The sequence below is a fragment of the Etheostoma cragini genome, chromosome 20 (assembly GCF_013103735.1).
Source record: "Etheostoma cragini isolate CJK2018 chromosome 20, CSU_Ecrag_1.0, whole genome shotgun sequence".
Taxonomy (NCBI): Eukaryota; Metazoa; Chordata; class Actinopteri; order Perciformes; family Percidae; genus Etheostoma; species Etheostoma cragini.
Genome location: NC_048426.1, coordinates 21341898 through 21367928, shown reverse-complemented (window position 1 = coordinate 21367928; position 26031 = coordinate 21341898). Strand labels below are relative to the sequence as shown.

At 40.8% G+C, this 26031-nt stretch overlaps 1 protein-coding gene across 3 annotated transcripts in view; it reads right to left on the bottom strand.

Moving 5' to 3' along the window:
* Nucleotides 1-16858: 16858 nt before the first annotated feature.
* babam2 (BRISC and BRCA1 A complex member 2) overlaps nucleotides 16859-26031 on the bottom strand; it is an 80465-nt gene continuing 71292 nt past the window's right edge. For 2 of the 3 annotated variants that reach the window (XM_034857444.1, XM_034857445.1), the window contains exons 9-12: nucleotides 21424-21494; nucleotides 21193-21275; nucleotides 20903-21056; nucleotides 17686-18733 (exon numbers count right to left, since the gene is read on the bottom strand). In XM_034857444.1, coding sequence (XP_034713335.1) covers nucleotides 18670-18733; nucleotides 20903-21056; nucleotides 21193-21275; nucleotides 21424-21494 — 372 coding nt within the window. In that variant the 3' untranslated portion in view covers nucleotides 17686-18669. Of the gene's footprint in view, nucleotides 17217-17685; nucleotides 18734-20902; nucleotides 21057-21192; nucleotides 21276-21423; nucleotides 21495-26031 lie in introns of those variants that run through there. The other variant, XR_004654728.1, reaches the window with a different exon arrangement.

Genomic DNA, 26031 nt, shown 5'->3' with positions numbered 1-26031 from the left:
AGACAAGCAGGGATACAATAAACGTAGCTAAAGTGTATCTGGAGGGATTTATTCTTTGATACGAGCGTCAGTGACTGCTGTGGAGTTCACTGTTAGTCTGACTTGCATAGGTCCATTGACGCATGTTTCCTAAAATGGACAGTTGCGTCAGAGAGCGCTCGTGGGTTTCCTTGGTAAAGGAAGCGTCAGACACTGGAGGGATTCCCTCCCCTCGCGCACCGCACTCCGGACTCGGAGCTCTCAGCGTGCGGGTCCCGGTCCGGTTAGTTCCCAGCGCAGGAAAACGAAGATATTGAGGCTTAAAACGTATAGGGTAGGCCTATAGATTAAGATCGTATGGACGCACACTGGTTTAATCTCGCGCGACACATGCGCTCACATGGTAGAGCTGAGTTTAGAGCTTTGAACGCATCACTCGGAAGTTTCCTGTGCCGAAATGAATTCGATATCTGCATCTGTGATCAGCCTAGAAACCTAACGTGTATTGACATCAGAGAAGGCCACGAGTGTACCATGCCCGTTATTTCTGCTGTTTGAAGACATTCAACATTAACCGTCTCTCATCTGCTTCTGTTCCTGTTAATAAAGACCAATCAAAATGATTGGACATGCAGTGTTTCTGCACAAATGAGTCTTTGTCTCATTTAGCGGCGACGCATTGTGCATGATTTGGAGAGCGTAACTTGGCAAAGGGATGGCACAAACACACAGCGTGATCCCATGCAGTTGGTCAAATGAATGTGGCCCACTGGTTAGGTCTACACAACAGCGCAGAACAACTGCTTCAAAGGAATCTCAGTGAAATGTGGGCTAATTGTAACTCGGACGCACCTCATAAACAAGGGCACAGCGCCTAGAAAATGACACGCTACAAGATCTGAAATGGCGTATTAAGTATAATCCAATCTGCTATGGTTCCTATTTTAATCTGTATCACCATAACTGTTTATGCTGAGCTCTCTTAAAGCTGTTTGCCGCGCATATCTTTGCCAGAAAGTCGCTCCCATCAAAAAAAGTTCCAGACGCAGTGTTCACTCGGGGAAGTTGTGTAAAGGGAAAACTATTCTGCAGGGGGGGGGGGGGTTTGAGGTGACCGGTGGCAGCAGAGGGACTGGGTGTACGTGCTTGCTCATAACGTGAACACGTCAATTCTAGCCTACTGTAGGTACTCCAATCCTCCAATATGTCAGCCTTTCCAAAGTAAGTGGGTGTCATTTTCGCTGCATTACTTGTTGACCTGTGCAGTGATCTGGAACTCCCTGTGGGGAGACGCAGAGCTCTGCTGCGCCTCGAGCTTTTGGTTTCCTGAAACGGCGATAGAAAGCACGCAGATGTTTAATAAATCTTTATTTTGAATGATATTAATTAATGATGAATGTTTATCATCTGCCAGCGATACAGCTTTTGAACTGTAACGGTGTTGCTAAGCGACAGAGTTTCTGCAAAATTGCTCGGGGGAAATCTAATCTGCCATATTCCCTATAATTAATGCTGTAATATAATTTGAGATGCACCCATCGGCGTTAATTTTGGCAAAGCAAGGTATGGCACCGTGACAGGTTCTGTTCTTATATGAGTCCAATTTTGATCTTTAAGTAGAGCCTACATAATGAGATAACATGCAGAAATTGGAACAAACAGTGCTATGTGATGCCTGTCAGTCAGACGTTATTGCTCCAATTTGTCATTCCGTTTACGGATGTTGATGCTAAATGACAGATTTAGGGACTTATGAAAAAGCCGAGTGCCAATAAGTAAGCACTGCAGTGCAGAGTCAGGTGGGCTCCTCGGTCTGTGTGCGCACTGAGCGCGGCTGATCCGCAGGTCTTGCGCCACTAATGCGTCGGTGTCCCTGCACCACACATCACAAGGAACATCGCAGGACTTATCAGCGGTTAAATGTAAGTAGGCTACAGTTACGAATGTACTGTAGCCTACCTACTTGAGTATGAATTCGAGGTCTACTTTTAAATTACTACATTTCAGAGAGAAGTGTTCTTTTTACTCCACTACATTAATCTGACAGCTTTAGTTATTTTACAAAGCAAGATTTTTTGCACACAAAACACATGTAGTTTCTAAAATAAGATGTTTTTTTTTAATATAAATGAAACCACCCAAAAATATAAAGACATACAAGTACAGCTGAAATGAACCAAACACATAACTGTTTCCAGTTCCTAAAAGGTGAGGATTTTTGGGCATTGAGTACTTTTAAGAACATTTTCCTGGTGGTACTAAGATAAGTTATATTTTCAATGCAGGATTTTTACTTGTCACAGAGTATTACAGTGTTTTGGTATTAGGTGTGGTATTATTAGTACTTTTACTTTGTAGGACTAAAGGATCTGAATACTTCTACCAATACTGGGTATTATGTTCACTAACAGACTATAAGCAAGAGGCGTACATACTTATTAAAAACATGCAACGTATGCACAAAATGTTCTTGACATTTAAAAAAATAATAATTTAAATTAAAATAATAATCATGCTATTCAAAATGCCAAACCCATTATATTATAAGAAAGGCCACTTTTTCAGCTGTTGCTAAATGTCTGGTATACCTAACTGTACCCTTTGTAACCCAGAGAGAGGAGTTTGACTACTCCTGTAGTTTAATAGCTTTACCTGCTCTGCAATTTATTTTTTGTAGGTCTACATATCACATATTCTCCTTAGACTACTATAGTGCTGGACAATCTTAAAGTACCTTACTTAAGAACAATTTTGAGACTTTTGTACTGTAGGCTACTTGAGTATTTCCATTTAATGCTACTTTATACTTTTACTCCACTTTCTAAAGTCATTATCACACCTTTTACTCCACTACAACTATAGTTACTTTGCAGATAAAAGATCAACTAATCTATTTCTAGAGGGTCTGCAAGCATAATAAATAATGGAGGCTACTTGGCAAATAACTATACAATACTTGAATCTATGTTTGAACCAATTCTGTTATAGTGCGGTGGAATAAGCTAAAGGATGTTTTTAAACTGGTCTGTTTAAGTCATTTATGTAGGACTTTACTCCTGCAGGGTGCCATTGCTTTTTATATTGTGTAACCATGGTAAATAAAATGTCCAAATCTTCACCAAATCCACCAGCCACACTGTTAAAATAAACATTTAGGCATCAGCATTGACTAATATACATTCACTAGTAAAATTTAGTCATTGTGCTGCGTGAGTACTTTAATGTTTACTTGAAGTACACTTTGCCAATGATACACTAAAATAACATTCAGAATACGGGGCTTTTACCTGTAATGGATCATTTTTATATTGAGGCATTGCTTTACTTTACACACTGCATTATCATCATTATGATTTTGTGTCTAACTCAGTGAGTCTCAAACACCTCTCACATAGTTACATTAGTTCCTTCCGATTAAATTCAGGTATGATTCAGGTACCTTCTCTGAAAATGAGATCAACCATTCTCCACTCTAGTTTTTGTGAAGGATGTAATAGTTTCAAATGAGCTGTAAACCCAATCAAAAGTGCCTTCATAGAATTTAGAGTATTATTGATTGTATTGCTGAATAATTAGCAGGAAAACAGCTCAGCAGAACAAAGCAAAGGAGACTTTCTTAGTCAGCAAATTCAGAATTCACAGTAATTGTGTTTGGTGTTACACTTTTTCGGGCTTTTTTTCCCTTGCCTTCCGTTGCTCTGAAGAAGAGCTTGATGCTCGAAATGTCAGTTGATGGTTAAATAGATGTTCATGGAAGCTTTACCTAGTATGCGGACTGTATTTTCCCGTCTTTTACATGTTCTTCTGTAACAAACCTAGTACTTATCGTCTGGATGCGTGTGTTTTTTCCCTTTGTTTTCTTCCCTTTAGCGTCACTCACCTGTCATGCTGTTAATACCTCAACCTGGATAATAGCTCAACATGATCAGCATGGCTAATCTCACAGCTCAGGTGCTGCTATACAGGACACACACAGGCACCAAAGTGCTGACTAGGGGCATAGAGAGTGGGTTAATGAACAATCAGTGTGACTGACAGTGGGATTCATTGTGGTGCTTGTGGCCTGCTAACACAGTTAATAAACTGTGTTATGACGCAATGCAGCAACGTGTGAATTGACACCTTGATACAGGAAGCCGGGTAGATCTGCCAGTGAGCAACACTTGCCTTGTTCTATTTCCCACACTGTTGACAATGAAATCAAATCTATTAAAACTATCCTATATGATTTGGTTTGCTTTGACAATACAGTGGCAAACAGGCTCTCTTTAGTCAGTGTCTTGCCCAAGTTGAATTCTTTAAATAGAAATCTAATCAGTACTTTCATCAGCATACCCACTGTGCAAGAACATGGCTTTAAAAAAAACTGATGCCAGACTGGCAGACAGCTCCTGGGAATTAAAGTAACCATCCTTCAGTGATTTCATTTACTGGTTGCCTTGGTAACACATGTAAAGCAGTGAAACACAACAACACGGAGGGACAATTGGGTCACCCTTGACCTGTGGAGTGTGGGATTGTGAAGAGAAGAATATGAATTCATTGGCTAGTTTATCCTCCATTAAGGCCAATCACGTTCAAGTATGCAAGAAGCGCTGCAGCTGCTCGACAGCATCTTCCTCTCACATATCTGGAAAAGCACATACATCTACGTTAAGTCAACATCCTTTGGTGTCATTCAGCTTGAATGACAGATGCAAAAGCAATTAATTAAATATGCAAGCATTCAGGGAAAATTTCAGCTGGGAATGGATGAACATCCACAACATAAAAATATTAGCAGACTACAAACATGTCAAAAATTCTGTATATTGTTGGAATTATGTGACAGTAATTAAAGAGGCAATCCACCAATTTACTTGTGATGGAAAGTACTACTCCACCTATGAAAACAGCTGAAAATGTCTTCTGTGGCACTGGAGGGAGATTCTAAAGAAACAATAACCCTGATGGTGTCTTAGGGGGATCTTAGCCTGGGCTTGGAGTCAAATTTATAATTGGAACCTTGCATTGCATTATGGGGTTGTGGAGTGTAAAAGATGTGGGTGCTTGCCATGCACTGATGGTCAAACAAAAAACACTACTTAGCTGCATTATGGGAATGGTTATTGAACATATCACGTTTCAAAAGGTACAACATGCAACCTTTCCGTATTAAAATGTTTAAAAGCCTAAATTGTCCCAAATGTTTCCAAGAATGTTCAAACCCAGAGAAATCTGTAATCGTATTCAAGTTACTGGTCCGTTACATTTGATCGCCATTTAATGGCGTCATATAACCTTTGACCTTTACCCCCTTACTCTAGTGCTGCATTCTTTGGTGGCGGGATAATCATAAAAATGACTTTCCGACTGGGAAAAGTCACGTCATCACGACATCTCGGAAAGTCGCCAAATATTTTGGCCCACAACTCTCTCAGTTAACGTCATATTAGGCAGAAATTAATAGTGGAAACAGGTATTGTTAAATGATGAATGTCAGTCCAGTATTCACTCTCTTTTAGCTCTGTTTTTGGTCTCTCCCTTTATAGCTAATGCTCCACTATGTTCAGCAGTTACTTTTTAACTGTGTGTGTGTCTGCTGTTTGGCACTGGACATGTAGTGTACAGTGGGTTATAAGAGAAAAACAGATGCCAGCTGCCAAAAAAGATGCTATGAGAGCGTCCAAGGAACATCCCACTGCTTCCAGTCTTTATGCTAAGCTAAGCTAACCAGTTGCTGGTTGAAGCCTTAGATTTACTGGACAAATATGCATGTTATAAATCTTCCTATTGTCCTCCAGACACAACAGTGAACATCCATATTTAAACTGAACTATTTGAAAAATGCAGAACTCATATAATAACTGAAGTACCTTTAATGGGCAGCCCCCTCACTCTCACATCTCTCCATTTGTGCATGTATAAGGTCCTGTTTGTGCATGTGTGTGTGTTCCAGGCCTGCGTGTAATGTGTAACACCAACAGAGTGTAAAAATGTAATTTCCACTTGCAGGATTAATACAGTATGTCTTCTTCGTCTACAGGAGGCTGATTAATTGATTTTCCAGATATCAACCTAAAGGATTTATGCTATTATGCTTGACGTATGCTAAGAGGTTCCATTTTTATAAATATCAGTCAGTATGTTTAAAAGAAAAGGTGCGGGTTGGGATAACTGCTTACTTTCCTACAGGGCTGAGGTGTGGGTAAGGTGCAACATGAAACCTGCCTACACATTAACACTGCTGGATGTGGAACTGGATCTCTTTTTACAGTAAAGAAATGCATTTCAGCCATTTCTTTTTTCTGAGACAAATTAGATGTGAAAAAAACAAATCCTTTCCTTGTATTGTTTGCTGGATCTCAGACGAGCAGTGCCGGAATCACAGAGAGGTGGGAATTAGGGGGTGGGAGCATTTTATTAAATGCCATCACGTAGCAACCAAATATTTTCATGCTTGTTTGCTGCTGCGGTTGGGTAATAAACCAAGTGACCTCATCTGACTTTAGATACAACTTGTTTTTATGTCATTGTGCAGGTACTAGCTGGCAAACCTAAAATACAACTTACATATCACAGTGAAACAAGGTGCTTTATTCTGTTATTTACCTCTGTTTAATCAAGTGACCACAGGAAAATAGGCAAGTAGAGGCAGACATAATTACCTGTACTGAGCATTCAGTGCCTTCCAATCAACACACCCGAACACACTCTTGACAGTAACTTTACAAGCACTAAGGTATCAGTTCCTGATACAATGGAAGGAAGTGCGTCACAGACGCTGTACCTCGAGACAAAGAAGAATGGAACGCTGCTCAGGCAAAAACAGCCAAGAGAGAGAGAAGGGGAAATGTTGGAGCATGTGGTGGAAGAAGTGAAGAAATAACAGTGTCTGAGAGAAGAGTGGTCGGGGGACTTCTGAGTCCGGTCAAAGCAGCCACCTGCAGCTCGCAAACAAACAGAACCACGGCGTTCCTTTCACTTTTACTGGACTGCTCATGTTCAGCGGAAGAAAACAAAAGTGCCCCCCTCCTCCTTCCCACCCGATACTTGAAAACCAAGGAAATAGAAATGTTGGCTGTCTGACAAAAATAGGCTTGATATCTGCGTATTATTTTTGTTTTGGTCCTTCTGCGTGTTGTTTTCCTGGTCGTTGGCACAAAACAGCCAAATCAAATAGCGTTTCTGAGTGACGCAGCTCAGTGCAGCCACAGTGCACACACAATAGGCAAGTTTATCTCACTCAGTCAACAAGGTTGTCAGTGTAATTTATGAGAATGCTGGTCTGAGTGCAGGCTGAGGGCTGTGCAGCTTGGAATGTTAATGGGTTTTGGTTGAGGAACTGAGTTGTCCTGCTGTTGTTTGACCTCAACTGAAAAATTATCTTCTAGAGCTGATGTAGAAAGATGTATTATATGATGTAGCAGTTTTTTGAGTCTTGGTACTTCATTGCCGTTGTGTTTTCTGCACCACCCTTCCCAAAAATCACCTGTTAAACTGAAAGTGTGGGTGGTGCATTTGAGTTTTAAGTCTTTTGATCTGCTCAACTAGCTAACCAACCAGCCATTTATTCTGGAAGTCTGGAAACTTAAACGCATTACTTCATTGCACTAAAAGAGTGTTAAACTGTTTTAAACAAGAGATTTTCTGCAGTAGACATTGAATAATGCTGTCTATTAGTATGTTTCACTAGTACTCAGAAGTCCGATTTTATGAGGTCAAAGTCGGAAACACAACTCCTGAACTCGAATTTCTGAGTTGAAGTCGGACAACCTTACAGTACCCCAAGCTCAAGATCTAAGATGGCTACCATATGCCTCAACAGTAGTAAAAGCTGTATAACGTACGGTTCATTAGCACTTTTGTCTTATTTGTGTCTCACTAAATCAGTCGTACACACAGTCCTGTCCAACTTCTATCTGTAGACATGTGGTTAAGTTGTTTGTATGAACAAAAAAACAGGGTAATGCGTTGTTATCAACTGGTAAGGCTAACAATGGCTAACCTGGCTAGAGCTAGCACCACGATGAAAATCTAAGTTGTTAAATTGAACCCATTCAACTTAGGTGTGATGTCCTTCACAGATCTTGTTTCTGAGTTTCGAGGTAAATTGAACACCTTATATTACTGTAAAGGCAGAAAGAAAGTCACCTTTCTGGAAAAAAGACATTGATTTAAGATACAATTTTAGTCTCTTAAAGCTGCAGTGGGTAGAAACAAAGAAAAAAGTCAGAGGCCAGAATTTGAAAAGATTGAGACCTGTTCTTAGTCTGGCTATCACCAGACCAAGCCAGGCTCAATGGATTTAAAATTGAGCGTTAGTCCTTTAACCAATCAGACCAACAATCCGGTTGACATAGAAGCGTCTGTGGCATCAACATTGTTGCTGCGCTTCGGTGGCGTTTGGTGGCCATTTCAATTCAATTTTATTTATATAGCGCCAAATCCCAACAACAATTATCTCATTGTGCTTCTCATAGGCCGTACTTCGTAACCCGCCAAGAGCAAGCACTAGGTGACTGAGGCAAGGAAAAACTTTCTTTTAAGAGGCAGAAACCTCGAGCAGAACCATGGCTCAGGGTGGGCGGTCATCGGCCTCGACCGGTTGGGGGTGAGAGAAAGAGAGAGAGACATGGAGAATTGTAGCAGAGGGAGTCGAGCAGGAACATGGAGGCAGCAGGTGACTCCAACCCCAGATCCAGACTCCACAGCTCCAGAGCCAGAAACACCTGCAGGAAGTGATAGGACACTGCTATGTTGAATGTAAACAAGAAGCTGCTTGGTCGCTTCTCTATCGTCATCACGTTAAACCCACCAATAGAGCGACAGGTAGATAAGCCAGTTTGTAATTGGTTGCCGCAAAATTGTGAACTGAAGCAGAAGAATTAAATGTGCAGGTTTCCAAACTGAGCTGCAGGGCAAAATCAAATCGCCGGCAGAGTGGGCGGGGTTTACCCCGTCTAACCTCTTCCTGCAGGTCTCCCTTCTTCAATTCATGTGCAGAACAGCCAATAGGAATGCTCTATATTCTGAAATGACCTGTAATTGACCGACATCTCCTGTGACGCCTAGATTTTCTAAAGCCTAAAAACAGAGCCAAGAGGAGGTGCAGAAGTCTAGTTTTCTCTCAGACCATTTGAATTACAATATGTTGAAAGATTATTATGAACGTTTTTGCCCAACGACAGCAAAATAAACTGCCTACACCAGCTTTAATCAAGCAGTGCTGTATTGGAAAACTTCACTTCACGCCATGTTAAAGCTTAGTGGAGATTAGCACTGTTGGCTCATCTTTACATGCAATCTTGCATTTTTTGCTTGTGTTAACATACAGAAGTCTTTGTGCTCTGCTTTATGTGTGCCAATTTCTCGCTCAGTTTCTCCTGTGCCACTCTGAGGCTCATAGTCACTGTAGAATAATACACAGTTTAGCTCGATTTTCTGGGTCTCCAGTGGAAAATACATATATTGTGGAATCAGATAAGAAGCTACGTATCAGTGTTGTAACCGATGAGCTTTTAGATTGGTGCCACTGCTGCCTCTGTGATGTCTTACTGCTGTCATCGGTCTGATACCTTAATTACTATTTGAGCTATGTAGACGGATAGCAATATGGGAACTTTTAATACAATTTCAACCATTATCTTCCATCAAGTTCATCCATTCTTGCAGCTTACTTTTTTGCCTTCTTTTAAAAATTGTTATTTTTCTCATGAAGTTTAAAAATTTGTATGACGTAACAGACAGTAACTTTATTCAAAACAAGGTAATATACTACTAAACACTACTGAACACATAGGTGTGCACAGGGGGAGGTGGGGAATAAAATACCCGCTGTGCTCCTTGGTAATTTAACTTACAGGCTGTGTGGTCTGTAACAGACATGGACATCGTCACTGACACTGAAGAATACTAGTCCCTACATGTAGCTGACACCACAACAGGCCATTTAATAATCACACCTGATAACAACACTTGTAGAAAAGCTAAAGGAGAAGTAAAGTTATTACAATCCATCCTCTCGGGACCATGAATGTCTGCGGAGATTTTTAGTTCAACATTCCTTTAGCCACGCTGCTTGTGTGTTGATCAACACACATTCATGATGTCTCAAGATATTGCATAAGAGGTGATCCACGATTTTTCCCAGGTAGACTCACCTTTCAAGTAAAAGAAAACTGTTTGTAAAAATGTACGACATATATTTGTGTAACCATATTTGGAAACAAGGTGGAATTGTTTTCTTCAGTCTTTGTGAATCAATATTTGGACTAATACGGCACACATCATTAAAGCTGAAAAGATACTGATAAAGCATCCTCAAAGGATCTAAAAAATACCTGTGGGGAAGTATAATTCAAATGTTACAATTGGTCCAAACATTGGAGACTGTCAAAATAAATGTAACATTCTTCTATGATGAAACTAAGAGAAAGATATGGTGTTAAATGACTTAGGAAACAAGGTATAATTTTAAACTGCATTAACCTGTGCCTGATGTTTACTGAACAAGATTATTCAGGTACAGATATTCAGAATCAATCGTTTCTTTGTTTTTGTTGGACACTGTATGTTGTTGAGAAACATGGCCATAGAGACATTGACATTACCAATGGGTTTCTGAAGGTTTTTTAAGCATGTTGTCAGTCGTTTGGAGCAAAAAAAGGACAAATTTGGGTCGCAGGGTGGAGCCTGAGTTGAGCTGAAGATGGACGAGTGAGCGGCAATCACCCCTGACCAACTGTGATACATGGAGACACCTGTCAATCAATCCTCTCTTTGAGCCTTTGCATCTTCGTAATGAAACAAAATGGCACAAATTAAAACAAATAAAGGTATCAATTGAGACTCTGATGTGTCATTGATTAAACAGAAATGTGGAGTTGCAGGGAGGAATGAGAAGGATGGATGGGGTTGGGGGGGTGGGGTGGAGGGGTGGGTGGGGGATGCGGTTGATCTTCTTCCTGGGGTCGACTACTCTGGTGCGTCCATTCCTTCCGGCTCGATGGAGGCTTAATGTGAGTGTGGAAAAGTGGAAAATTTAATTAGGCTGCCAAGGGGGGTTTGTGTCACTTGGCATGAGCCATCCCACACCGTCCCACCCCCACCATCAGCCCCCTCTTTCCCCTCTTCCACTCTCACTAACCCTTTGCTCTTATCTCATTTGCTGCAACAACTCGGGAGTTTGTGCCTCTTTTATTTTAAATTTTTACCCATGGTCCTTCGGCACATGACCCACTGGTGCAAGGGAGTAGAGAGAGGTCAACAGTTTACAGCTGCACAGAGGTTGTGAAGTGGGTGAGACCTGGAGCTGCCACTGAGCACTGATGTGTGGATACACTAACAGAGTGGCTGTTGCGTGGAGAGGACACCGACCGATTGCCATTTTTATCTTGCTGCTTGTGTGACAAGATAACACAAGGCTCCTGACACACTATTTTACATTGTTGCTCACATGCTTGCTTTAAATAACTGTTTATATCTGACAACAGTGAAGAAAAGACGTGCGCACATAGGTACAAGAGGACCAGATGTGGTTGTGTATCTGCTATTCTCCTACTTGTTTCAAGCACGTTTGTGTGTAGCTCAAGGCTCATCTTCACAAATTCCAAAGATGGACATTTGGCTTTTATCTCTTTTTATTGTGCCTTGTTTGCTGGCTGACTGAAGATGCCAAAGACCAAAATTATAATAATTATCTAAGGCATGACCAGCTTTACCTGTTAGAAGGCCCACAGGCAAACATTTTCTGTTGGAGTCCCATCTCCACCTACCAGTCTCTGTGAACTGTGTGTGCTATCACTTTCAAATGTACATGAAGTACAATGCACACACCAGTACTGCTATAATGGAATAATATTACCAGTCCCAGTGTTTTACAGTCATTAGTTTTTCTATAATTTGAACACAACTTTAACATGCATGTAAGCATACCAGATACAGTCTAAAACTTTTGACACAAAAGGAACACAAGATAAGCCAATAATGCTGGACCCATCTTAGTGATAATGTGCTTATATGGTGCAAAGTCCAAGTATTAGCAGAAAACCAAATAAGCAAAGTAAAATGCAGTGAATAACCCATCTGTACGTAAGGCACTACTTTGTGCTATGCACCCTGTTTAGCAATGTGTAAAACTCCACTCAAAAACCTCCGAAAAGGACAGTCGATACAATGCTCCAGGTAGCTGTTAAGTTGACAAACATTAAAGTGTTAACATTATGCTCATTTTCAGGTTCATAATTGTATTTTGACGTTGTACGAGAATAGGTTTACATGATTTGTTAAAAAATATATATATATATTTTTGTTGTTGCTGCAGCTCCTCTTTTCACCCTGGGCGTTGAACTCTCTATTTTTTTGAGTGAGGCGTCTCACTTCAGTACCATCTTTGTTGGGAGTCACACATTAGTAGCCAGGTAAGGTCAACTAGCCATTAAGAAGCATGTGAGTATGAGGGAGTGCCATGCTAGCAGCTAGGCGAGCATTATAACGTGTGTTACAAAGTGACACATGTTTGTCATGGAAGTAAAGGCTGGACTGCAGTAGAGCTGTTTGGAGCAGTGTGTGAACAGTGATTTCTGTTGGAGATGGTAAGTCCTTTTGGGGTGGACTTTTGGCTTTTTCACTTTGTTAACCTGTAACATGCTCAAAAAAAGATAAAAGACAAAGTCAAAAAGCCAGAAAGCTTAACATGAGCACTTTAAAGATTGATTGGAATCACATAAACCTATTGTAGATCATGTCAATGAGGTCATCTGAATGAACATTTGCTACTTTTTACTTCTACTGTAATCTACAAGTTCTGGTATTTAAATTTGACTGCAGACACTTCCAGCTGCAGTGTGAAGTTTCAGTGTGACCCAATGTCAAAATGTAATTAGAAGTTGCTTCTAAGGAGAACACAACACTTTTACCTTTAATTTCATGCAGACCATGTGCAGAAATAACATTCAAACATGCAAGTTAACATGATAACATACTAAACTGATGCCTGAGCATTTCTTTATCACGTGGCTGCATCACATCCGCTCAGGCTCAAAAGAAAAGTTTTCCACAACTCGTCAACTTCCAATGCATGGATATTTATTTTTTCGGAAGGGGGGGGTCGGCGGAGGGATGAAGGAGTCTTGTCACATTACATGTACCTGTCTGTGCGCATCTTCACTTGCAGCTGTCATCTCACCTGACAGGTCTATCAGTGTCCACGGCTGATCAGGGCGCGTCCCTCAGCCTGACAGGCTGAACCGACAGCGCAGCAATCCAGACTGACAGCTCCTCAGGTAACTGGTGGAGAGAAGGATGGGAAGGAGGAAAAGAGGAAGGAATCTGAGGGGCGAGAGGCAAGACAAAGGCTGCTGAAAAGTAAAAGAACACACACACAACAAGGGGATTAAATTAAAGTCAGTAAACACCCTGAAATAATCCACCCAGCGTGACTGATCTTAATGCCGCTTTCCTGAATTTCATGAACCCATCTGATAATAAAGAGATTCTGAGATAACGCTTTGTAAACGATTGTTGGCAAACATTACCTTTAAAACCTCCATTAAAGCCCAGAATCCTCTTTCTCGTGGAGAAACACAGGGTGCCAGTTTGGGTATTTTTAAGCAAATTGAGTCTCATCTTGTACGACAATCAAGCACATTGAACCCATGCCAAACTGCTTGCTTAACGCAGTGGAACCAAGAGCTGTATTCCAGAGAAAAAACACCTGCGGGATGTGCTTTGAGGGAGTTTAACCCATGAAAGGTTTAAATCGAGTGTCTATGATCAGACCTAGGGGGAAATGAGGAGGGAGTCCCCCTCCGCTCTTTCCCCTCTTTAACAAAAAACGTAAGTCTTTATCTTGTCAAAAGCCATCGAAAACAAGCCCATCCAGAACGCCTCAACAACATGAAGACAAGACAAAACAGGAAAAAATCTACGAGATCCAGAGCGAAGACTCATTTGATCAGCTTAGCTATGCTCTCCTGGCTTCCCATGTACGCAGAGTAATTAGCAATTAACAATCAGGGTTTAACTAGATCCAGTTATTATCTGTAAGCAATAGGGGGGAGAAAAATATCTTGACTTGGGAGTGCATTAGAATTCCTGTGCTACTCGAGTTTGGTGAGAGTGAGGGACCAAAGCAGTAATTCTCTAATTTTCACGACATCTTTGGGCCATTTTTATTTTTTATTTTTTTTAAATTCCCAGATCAAACAGGCTATAACAAAAGGCCCCAAATCCCCCCTCCGCTCTCCTCCTCCTGCTCTCTCTTTCCAAAATTAGTTAAGCCTCTCAGCTCCATCATCCTCAACATGGCTTGCATCAACAACCACTGCATAGCCTCTGAAATCCACCCCTCACACACTCCTCTTCAAAACCCTCCCTCCAAACACGTTAAAGATGAGGGTGGGAGGGGTGGGTGAAAATTCCTCATATGTCAGTCTGAATTTGTACTTACAGACAAAACACAAAGTACCCCACAGTCACAGGAGTTTGTGATCTCACCCCCTCGTCCCTCTTTCACTTGGCCAACTGCTTGTCTTTGGTCTTTACCAGGGAAATATTTTAAGCCAAAAAATAAAGATGAAAAAAATAGAATCAGGCGAGGCTGACATATTAGGTGATTCGGACACGGTGACAGGAGAGGAAAGCAAACAATCTGGAATAAGGCTGCTGTCCGCCTTTATTGCGCTCTGACATATTCAGGCCTTTTGGTTGCCCGTTTCCTTCCGATTACCTCATCCGTGCCACTGCTCCGGCTGTTTACCATCTCGGTTCACAAGGTGATGATTCAGGATTTTCAAACACTTTTACACACTTTTGGTTGTCATCTTTCCATAGTCACTGTCTGTGCTGTCCTCTGCCCCAGCAATTATGTAGGTTTTCACGTTCTTTTCTACTCTGCAAAAGTTTTTGCCAACTAGCCCAACTTCTGAGGTGAAGTGGGGTGAGTGATGCCAAGAGCTAACTCCGGGTTATTGCCCAGGAAGGTGCTCGTTTCTGAGCTTTAAGTGATCCTGTTTCACACACTTGTCAGTTCTCCAGGCTGGCAGGTCCTTGCTGCCTCCGAGCTAGCTGCTTATAGGGTTGTCACCAGAGCAGTTAATGTTAATCTAGTGCTAATATTCATGTTTGCCAGCTCCCTTGAGCTAAGGACAACTGTGTCTGCTGCAGACAGGCCTCTGTAGCATCAAGGCTGTTAGAATCCATTGTATACTCATTACTTTGTGAACTTGGGTCAGGTTAGCTGTCCTGCCATCAGTAAGGTTACGGTGGAGATGAAGTTCTTCCCACCTCAAGCTACATAGTGGAGTAAAAATAAAATGGTTAAAACAAAGCTGAACCACCGATCCATTCATTCATTCATCCTCCGAGGGAGAATGACCATTGCATCTTCAATCATTCCTGAAATTGAGTCCCAGTCCTGCAAAGCATGAACTTAGCCGGACTTAAAAAAAAATAAAAAACCCACTCATCAATTTAATCATTCCCCGTCCACAGATTCCAAGCTAATTATTCCAGCCTTTAATTATTCCATCCGACTGCCGTTGAGATCTCTTAAAGACGGCTGGATTAGTGGATTTGGAGTATTAGCTTGGAGGGTTGGCAGACCTCTGCACTGTGATTCAGGGGGCTGAGAAACGCATCTTCAAAAGGTACCTAGAGCAGCACCTTCACAGGATCATTAAACTGGATAAATCCTTGTTAAATTGCTTAAAAGCGTGTAAAGGTGAGCCATGTTAAGGCGTAGACACATTTGAGGGAGGAGGCTAACTAAATGTGACTTAAGCATTGAAACACTGACACAGTTTAAGCCACTTTAGAAGGAATTGTTTACAAGGTACTTAAAGGGATTATGTCAACTTGGGTCAACATCAAGGCCTGAGGAAAACTTCAGGAGTGAATACTTTTTTTAACAGATTGACAATATAAATAAGCACACTTTAAACACGGCTACGTCATGGTCTATAATCAAAGGAATCATTTTAGATACACTTTTTAAATCTAATGATGAAATCACTCTTGTTATATCAACTAATGATTTGCCACGTTAACACAGCTCTTGGCTAAATCCACACTGAAGTTGCTTTCGGGGCACCAGGTGCAACGCAGCGCAGAGACCGACGCAAGTGTTTTTGCTAGTTTGCTGTGCCCACGTTGTTTAAATAGCAAATGCACCTGCGCCCATCTTTGCGCCCATGGACGTGCTGGTCTTACAGGGAGCTGTGTTCAGCTGAATTCTGGGCGTATTGCTATCTTGTGGCAGCGGGAAGTGATTGCGTCACTAACCAACGAAAACCTGGTCTAAAGACAGCAACGCAGCATTTCATTGTTATATAGAAACAACAGAGCATTGGTGAAATAGGCCTAGACTCATGCACAGCGCACTATGCTTGTTACCCACACACACACACAGGGAAGTGCAGCAGCACACACACGGGGACGATTAAAAATAAAAAATTTGCAAATTCGCCTTTATAATAGCAATGCGCCAAAGTACAAACGTGCCTGTATTTAAAGAGAATGTGACTGACACTGATTGGTTTATTGCATGTTACGCCCACTACACACCTACGAATTAATGAAGACACTAGGTACAGCCCTTTTGAACCATGCGCCCGGCGCACAGACCCTTCACGCCGTGCGCTTAGATGGTTAAAATAGGGCTCTTTGAGTGCATTCATCCTGATGTCTGGAGTTGACTGTCAAGTCAAACTATTCTTTGCTCATGCTCGTTAAAGATGCTACCCATCAGCCCGCTACCCCTCCTTTGAACTCCCTCCCTCTTGAGTCCAAAATGAGAGCAGCTTGTCCCGCGGCTGACAACAGAGATGTTTTGGAAGCAGGTCGGGAAAGGTTAGAGCAAGAAACATGGAGTGGGGCAGTGAAAAAGACAAAAAGAATCTTGCTTTTTAATTATTTTATTACGAGCCTTGATGCTATTAAATGCCCCAGATACATTCACCCTATAGTTCTCAATTAGACTTGACAGTTGCTGCATTACCAACAATAAATATAGCAATGGGCTTCGCCTCAGGCCAGGAAGGACCCCTAACTATGACCCTCATATTTAATGATGAAAACAAGCAGGCGCACACTCTGCCTCGCTCAAGCACATGCATGTGCACATCCATCACACACACACACACACACACACACACACACACACACACACACACACACACACACACACACACACACACACACACACACACACACACACACACACACACACACACACACACACACACACACACACACACTCTGAGCTCCTTATTACACAAGCACATTAGAGGCCTGTAAAAAAGCTTCTCTAGGGTTAACACTTGCATTACAGATACTAAGGTGTACACATAAAAGTACACCGTTACACATTTGAAAGGCAGTGAGTCACTGTAGATTTTACAAATAACGTAGCACAAAAATATGCTAAATATGTGCTGCCTTAAAAATGTTTTTCACACAGTAGCGTCTTTGCCTTTAATTCAAAAATATTTTCAGTTTCTGTTTTTGGGATGTCCCCAGAGAATGAAGCTTAATTTGAAGCAGACATTGATGTTTGCATAGATGTTGTACAAGTCGTTTACATGGGAATCTTTAAAATCCATCCCATGTGATGTGATGACAAACCGAGATCCCACTTGTGGTTTGAGATGAGACCATCATCTCATTTTCAATGATAATTTGCCAAACCAACAATGCAGACCAAGTACAAAACAATGACACGCTGTCAGGTGGAAACATCTTTACTGGATAGAAACTTTGCCATTCAGTCATTCACAGTACTGTCGAACTGCCAGCAAACAACTTGACAGGGCTTTAAATGGGCAAATGGATCATACAGACAATTAAAAAGCAAAAATAGTTGCAGTTCATTTTAACATTGATCGCTGAGCCAGAATTTACGCAAAGACAAACAGTAAACAAAGGTCTTTTGCATCGTCCCTACAGCTCTTTGTGATTTACATGTAGTTAATAGTTTACATATTGTTTCCATATCCACAAATATCTATCACAGCACGGCAGCTCTGGATGGAGTGTTGTGAACCCTACCCTCGGGGGGTTTGACTGCTTAAAGACAGGAGTCGTGGCCCCAATACAATTAACAATACTAGGTATTGTTAGGTTGGACAGTCGGATTGTACGGTTTCTGTAAAAAATAAAGGCCCTTTATTTAGCTCTGCCAACAAGACAAACAATCAATTTTTTTAGCCTGATCCCACAAAAGTGTGTGACATGAGCACAATGTTCAAGTGTCTGCTATTTTCACATAAACATTTTGCGGTGAAGGAACTGAATCGTCACATCCCTTTCCCTTGTATCTACACCATACGTTCTGGGTTTTAAAGTCTATGCTCATTTCAAAAATTGTGTGGGAGTTTTGTTGTATTAGGTTTTTAGTTTATAGCGTGTTTCTGTGTCTGGACAACTTCTTCTAAACTTATACTACAATTTAAGTGGCTTCTCACTAGAACTAAAATAAAGAACTGATCCGACTGAGAGGCAACCGTTTCAAAATCAAACAATGTGGAATTTAAAGAGCCTGTGTGCAATAAGCCCACTGTGATTCTATCTGTACAGTACAGCACATTTCACAAATGTAGGTCTGTGCATACTCATATACAGGTACACAATGGCAGACACAAAAAACACACATACACACACACACACACTCCCACAGGCAACTCTCCAGGCATGTCATTAAGCTAGAGAGTACTAGAGTTTCCCGTTGGCAAAGGCTCCCTCTTGGAACTGGGGGATGAAGCTCTTGAAGTACGCCCTGGGTGAGAGAGAGAGGGAGGATGAGAGAGAGAGAGAGAGAGAGAGAGAGAGAGAGAGAGAGAGAGAGAGAGAGAGAGAGAGAGAGAGAGAGAGAGAGAGAGAGAGAGAGAGAGAGAGAGAGTACTGCTTATAAAACATTAAAATGTGACAATGATTGTGTTTCAACTGCTTCAAAGCATCTAACAAATTCACTGGGTCCATGTAACAGGTCGCATGTAACAAGGTGCATATGAAAGGCAGAATGTGTTTCCTTGTCAAATTACAACTGTGCATGAGATATCTACTCTCTATGTGTTAACGCTCTTGAGGGAAACACAGGAGAGAAATAAAAAATCAAACAGCGTAAAAAAAACAAACACCACAAGGTATTTAGCCACAGGTGGTGTGTTCAGGTTGGAATTCAAGCAAATAACTCAACACTTTTGGAAATGAGCTTAGTAGCTTTCTTGCAGAGAGTTAGATCACTTTCATATTTGTCGGTTCAAAAGGTTAATTAGCTTAGCATCAACCTAGCCTGTTCTCTCAAAATGTTACAAAAACAGGCCTCAGTTGTGGATCAATTGTGGTTTTACGAGGAATTATGTACTGTGTGACTTTTTCTTGGCCAGGCCAGTGAGATCCTAAAAAAGTGCAAGCTAGTGGTCTGCCTCCAAAATCATCTGATAGGAAACCAAGGCAGACTGGACAAAATAGCTCTCTTTAGTTCAGCAACAGCAATATCAAGCTCCAAAAAGCTATCAAAGGCTTTTCAAGCCTTACATAATATCGGTTTACCTCTGTTGAAATAAGATCATGCTATACATAGTCTTCGGTTGCCAGACCTATCTCCACAGCGCTACGAAGGAGGGTCTGGCTAGGGATGGGAGAGAAACGGGCCCTGGTAATTTGCATTTCTTTAAACCGATTACAATTGTCTTGGGAGGTGCTAAGCGCCGGACGGAGCCACAGTGCCACCGCAATATAGCAACAGAAAGGAACTTGTTTTGGTGAAAAGTGTACGTTCAAAAGTTCTTTTAGTCATGTAACAGAAAAATGAGATTGGACAGATAGTCTAGCTAGCTGTCTGGATTTACGCTGCAGAGATCTGAGGAGCAGGTAACCACAGTCCTCAGAAATCCATCGGAGTTTAAAGTTCCAACACAAAGAAAGAGGAACGTACTGGACATCCGGCCGAAAAGAGTGACATCCGCCGCAATTTCTGGCGGCACTGGAGCAATCCCAGAAGTGGAACGTCGTGGATTTAGACATGCTATGCTATGTATAAAACTATGAGTATATATAATCTCTTATAACTATAGAGGAATAGTTTGCTAGCTGGGTAGCCAAACAGGTAGCTTGGCTAGCCATGTGATTGCCCTGTAAATAAATCCCTATATAGTTAGCAAAATTAGCTAATCCAGGGGGCTAAATTCTCTGTTCAGAGACAAGTGGTGATTTTATTTTGAGTTCTGATACAGAGACAAGCATTATAAAAGGGTTACTTTAGTTTGTTTGGAAAGCTTGAGAAAGTTTGCGCTGCTTGCCTCGATACACACAGCTTTGCAAAAACACGTTTCCTGAATCTCTCCAGCGTTTTGTTTCTGCAAAGTTAGCATGGCCCATAGTCAGAATGCCAACAAATATGAGAATAAGTCCCAGGTTGAAAATGACTGTAATTTTCCATTAAACAATATTTGCTGAGCCAAAGTTCTCCTGATTGAATCCAGAGGCTAACAGTTAGTAATCCACAAAGGGCCGCAGATCGCTTTGTGTGGACACATTAAGATGTATTCATATAAACAAATGATTTAATGAAAAAAGTACATAGATTACCAGAGTAAAACTGATTATGTATTGTATTATTATATAGAAGGTGCAGACCTTCTGTAGTCACTCAGATCTTTCAAATATTTACAGCAATGATTAACCTTTGACATGTAAAAAGCAAACACTTCTCAGGCTGCAGCTGACACCTATAGATTTACTCTTGCAGTGTCAGACCAGTTTATGTTTATTGAAGGTGGAAAAGAATCTGTGGAAATCAAGTAATGGCCTGTGTGTAGTGCAATCCAGACAATATGGTCTTATTGTATCATATATCTAATGACTTATATTATGATAAATGACTTTGTATGACTTGCCAGAAAGTGGGCTTTCTAAAGGATCTAATGAGGCAGGTTCTACTCACTTCGCCCTCTTTGCCATCTCATTGCCGTCCCAGCGAGGGCTGTAGGGGTACGACATCTGCACCTGAGAATAGAGCTGCCCGCTGTTGGTGAAGTGGTACACAGACTGGAAGGTGAGGGTGGGCTGGTCCCTCGGAAAGTACAGCGGAAGATCCACTACGATGAGCAGAGGGACACAGAGGGAGGAATGTGTTAAGTAGAAAGAGGATCATAAGGTAACTGCATCAGATGTGATCCAAGCGGATCAGAAACAGATGCCAGTATAAATGTGTGTGTTTTGTGATGTTCCTACCGTGCACTAGAAAGCAAAAGTCCTTCCACATTAGCAGGAGAGTGAGTTTTGTGAATCCCTCAGCATCATACTCCACTACGCCCCTGCAATACACACATGCTCATTTCGGCAAAGTCTCAATGGGTCAAATTTTACACCAACAGTATTTTTTGTGTAAAAAAAATTCAAAACAGTGACAAATGAATGGCCGCTGACATCAGTGGAGGATGTGGTCCTCTCTAGTTGACTCACATTCCAAAGTGGCTGAGGAAGGCAGCGATGTACTCTCTCCTCTTGTGATAACCTTGGATGACATACTGCACCTAAAAACAACAAGTAAAAGGTTTCAACATCTAAATGGTATGTGTATTTGTAGCATTTTTCTGACTCAACAGAACAACAACCTGGATTCAAGCCAAGAACCTTCTTGCTTTGAGGCCACAGTGCTAACCATTGACCCACCATTACATTACAGTTTACATACAAGATTAATGTAAAGACCAAAATCAAGATATACATATCTTTTGGACGCTTGGGAAATAGGCTGTAAATGAGCTGCATAATATAAAGCAAAAAAGTTGTTTAAGGTTTTGACTTCTGAAAAAGGTTGTTCCAGTGGTGCCACAAACCAAATGATTGTAAAAAGACTCAAGAATTATGACACTTTTGACACAGCGTGGCACACCCAGAACGGCGATTGCAACATATATCAATATGTTACAAAGGTCTGTGCTGTGAGTTCACCAAGTTGACTGCAGTGGTGCCTGGATACAGGCCAATGTTTACTTTGCTGGTTACAGGACAGGTCCTTATATTGTCCTACATTATTTACATAATATTAAATAGGACAAGCATTGCAGTGTTTAGGTGAAAAGGTAACAGATATAATTTGTATCACACCTCATATCAAACAAAACCCGAAGAGTACCATATCATATGAGTTTGTATGAAGTTCTAAAATGTACCGACCTACTTCTGATGCTCTTTCTCAGACACAAGCACACAGTTCACATCAATAGAAGGTGAGATCACTGGAACTGGGGACGTTATTATTACGTGATTATAGGTCTTAGACCTCTGGCCTAGAAGAGTAACATTGCAGCAACAGAATGTATGAATACCCTGTTTAATGAACACTATATTGTTTTGAATCTCATCAACTGCATTCCCCCTTTTTCCCCCCTCCATACATGTCCTGTACAAATGGTTTTAGGGTCTGTCTGGCCCTGACTTGAACCTTTACAGGCAGAACTACCTCTCAGTCTGTGTACAGCGAACCTGCCCAGAATGTAAACAAGGCCTTGGCCTGTACAGAGATTAAGAGAGGTGTACTTTTTAATGGTTGCTTTCACTTCAAAACCAGACGGCTCGGAGCACAAAAGTGGCATTACATGCAATCTTTGTGCAGGCAAATTTAAATGTCACAGTACAATGTACGTCATTAGCTTACCACTTGACAGTCAAATAAGCTGGTGTTAAAAGCTCTAGCATAGCGTTTGTCAAATGTAAGAAAAGACTGTGTCCTCAAGGTACCGTGTTCATTTTAATAATAATAATAAAAAAAAATTCTATTCAAGTCAACATTTTCTACATTCAGTTTAAATTTTTTTTTTTTAATCTAATACAAAAACATTCTTTTATTAAACATTTTTTAATTAAATTTTAGCACAGCAGTGTAGATTACAAGACTTATATCAAAACAATATCTGTTTCATTTTCTCTGCTGTCAATTTTTCTTTTTCAAACATAAATTGAAATACTATATAATACAGTTTGGGAGAGGTAAGATGTACAGTGGAGGGTGTTTACATAAAATAAAGGTTGTAAGACCGGGGAGGACTTCAAAGAAACTTAAAACTCAGAAATCGTATTATTAACAGAGAAAAACTAAAGGGAATTTTTCAAACAACATTGCAATCATTTCTTCAGGGTGCTTTTAAGAAAACATTCCTCATATATTCGATGTCTCAACGATGTCTGGCCGTTAGTGTTTTACATATTTGACCCACTTAGTCTAGGGTTTAAAGAAAAAAAAAATTCTGAAGACGAAGAGAGAAGGTTATCCTCTCCATAACATAGATGTAACTTACTGTATATATCCACTCCTGTATCGTGGAGGCTTCAGGAAGCACAATGCCTTGTGAGTGCTTTTTACCAGCGGATTTCAAAATACCAAACAAACACTCATCAGACCGTCTTGTCCTTAAAAAATTATGTGGGGACCTGCAAGGGTAATTCAATGTTAAATATGCTTTTTAATGTTTTGTGAAGTCTGGTCCAGTAGGGTCTCATGACCGGACACTCCCAAATGATAGGCCAGTGGTTGGCCTCCTGAAGCCCAACCCTTCTAGTTTTTATTCATCTCATGAGCTACATGCATTTTTAGCAACATTGTGGATCACATTAGAAAATGAGAAAAACGCTGGAGTGCTCATTTTAAGGTTAGTTGTCTGTGTAGTGTCAACTTATCAGCGATAGTATTCTAAACATACTCAACAGAGAAAGGCCACAGATGGCCTTCTTGCCTAGAGGCAACAGGTTTTCCCAAATCTAGAGCAGCATATACAAACACCATGAGTGAATGAGTTAGTTGGAATTTAAATAAAAATACAGTATGGTTTATCTAACACATGAACAGGTTCTCTTCTTGCAAGCACATTACCAACGCGTCTTTAGCATGTGTTTACAGGTGTGATTAGGTTTTATCTTTAAGTCCAAAGAGGAACAGCTCAGGGCGTGCTTGACTGTTGAGCATCCTGGGCAGGTGAGAAAGCCTGCAGAAGGCAGTCAGCAGCCAGCCATGAAGGTGACCTGCTCCATTCACCTAGCAAGACAAAGGTTATTTATCACTGCACCTGGGCAATGCTGGCGAAGCTCAGATTACTGAACAACACAGAAAAAACTGCAGCAGAACTCCCTCAGTCTATAATTAAGACACGCACACTATTTCATCAAAGGGGGCATGAAGGAAAGCAGCAGTGTTAAATCCATTTCACCACACCAGTGGGAATATTGTTAAGTTATACATAGACTTATATTCCAATAGCTGATTACATTTTGAATCCAGTTCCCTGTTTGGATTCACTGAGCTCCGAGGTACATTTTTTTCCCTCAACATTCTTAGTAGCAAAGAGTAATGTACAATACATTCAGGTAGCAGGGCACTGACCCTTACTATGGCATGTTAAAATGACAGACATCATCAGTGTCAGATTATACAGTATTAGCTGAAGCTAATAAATGCTGACTTAGTAACAGCTAGAGGTGGGAATCGATTGGCAAATCACGATGCTATTCCAATTCAGAGGTCAACGATTTGATTCTAAACCGATTATCGATGCATCTCAATGCAACAATTTTTTATGTACATTTGCATGCGTGATTTTAAAAATCGCTACTCAGTTTGCTAATTACTTTCTAGACAAAGCAGGTAGACACGGTTAGACTTTTACATATGCAATATCACACACAAGTTTTAATGAAAGATTTTGTCTACTGAGGGTTTTATTGTGGAGTCATTCCATGCTGAAGCCTTACACATGCTTCAGAAAGTCACCTTCTCTCACAGTAGTCTTCCAGACTCCAGAGGCTCAGTCATGTTTAAAGATGGAGAATCGGCTTCTAAGAACATGAACATGAGGTGGTCAGATGTAATGTGATAAAGTCAACTGCCTATATGTGTTCTGACTAATTATTTTAGGTATGTCTTATTCGATCATGTGTATATATACACAAAACTTATTTTTCTTTTTTTCTTTTTTCCTTTTGGCCATTTTTGTGTTTTTTCTGCACTCTTGCCTAAACTCTGAATTGTTGTCCATTATCCCATCGTCTTTCAGTCACTCTGTTTTCTGACTTGTAAATGTCTGGAGACAACAACTTTTAAATAAAAATAAAACAAATCAATGAATCAATTATTAACTTATCAGAATCTAGCACTGAATCTTTTTAGAGAGAATCACAATTATTTTTCCCACCCCTAGTGACAGCTATATGACACTTTTGTCTGTCTTTTGGTTAATGCGCCCTGCAAGCTGGTGTCTGCATTACGCCAAAGACTGTGAGGGGAAAGAAACATCACTCTGTAACAACAATCGGCATTAGATCATGTTCATGTAGTTTAACCCTTGTGTTGTCCTTTGTGTCACGGGGACTTTATTTAATCAAGTTTATGTAATGCGTTTGAGGGCAGGATGGGTCTAGGGACCCCAGAGGCCGAGGCTTTGGTAGCAGAAAAATACGACTGAATACAGGAGGGCTTCTCGGACCCGAAGGACAACACAAGGCTTGAGAAGATCTAGCGTGGCGAGTCTTCTCTCAACGTTTTCAACTCACGTACATTTTGGGAGAATTTCCAAGCTAATCTCTGATGAAAATTACATCCCCATTTTAGGATTATCAACTTTAAATTAATAAATCAGGGTTTCCAAACATATTTTTGGTTGCGACTAATAACTTGAGGTACTTTCAATTGTCGAACAATGAACATATAAATTTGGATTCGGATAAATTTGGATTTGATTAGCAGGTGTCTGCACTGGTTTTGGATTAACTAAAACTTTATGAAGCCCCCACCCTAAATTAAACATACATTTATACTGTATTTCACTTCAACTGGACTGAACAGTTTGCATTAGAATAAGGGGTGAGACTCTCAGGTAAACTCACAATGCCATATTATGATGATTCCCATGATAGATTCTATCATGAGTGTGTGCGATAAATGAGCTAGGGTTTTCCAAATTGTAGAGTATACTACAGAGGAATAATTAACTTCTGGAAAGAAGAGCAATTTCTGAGTTCACATATTGCAAGAAGAGAAAAACTTTGACTTGAGTTGCTATTCTCTGGACTCGCATA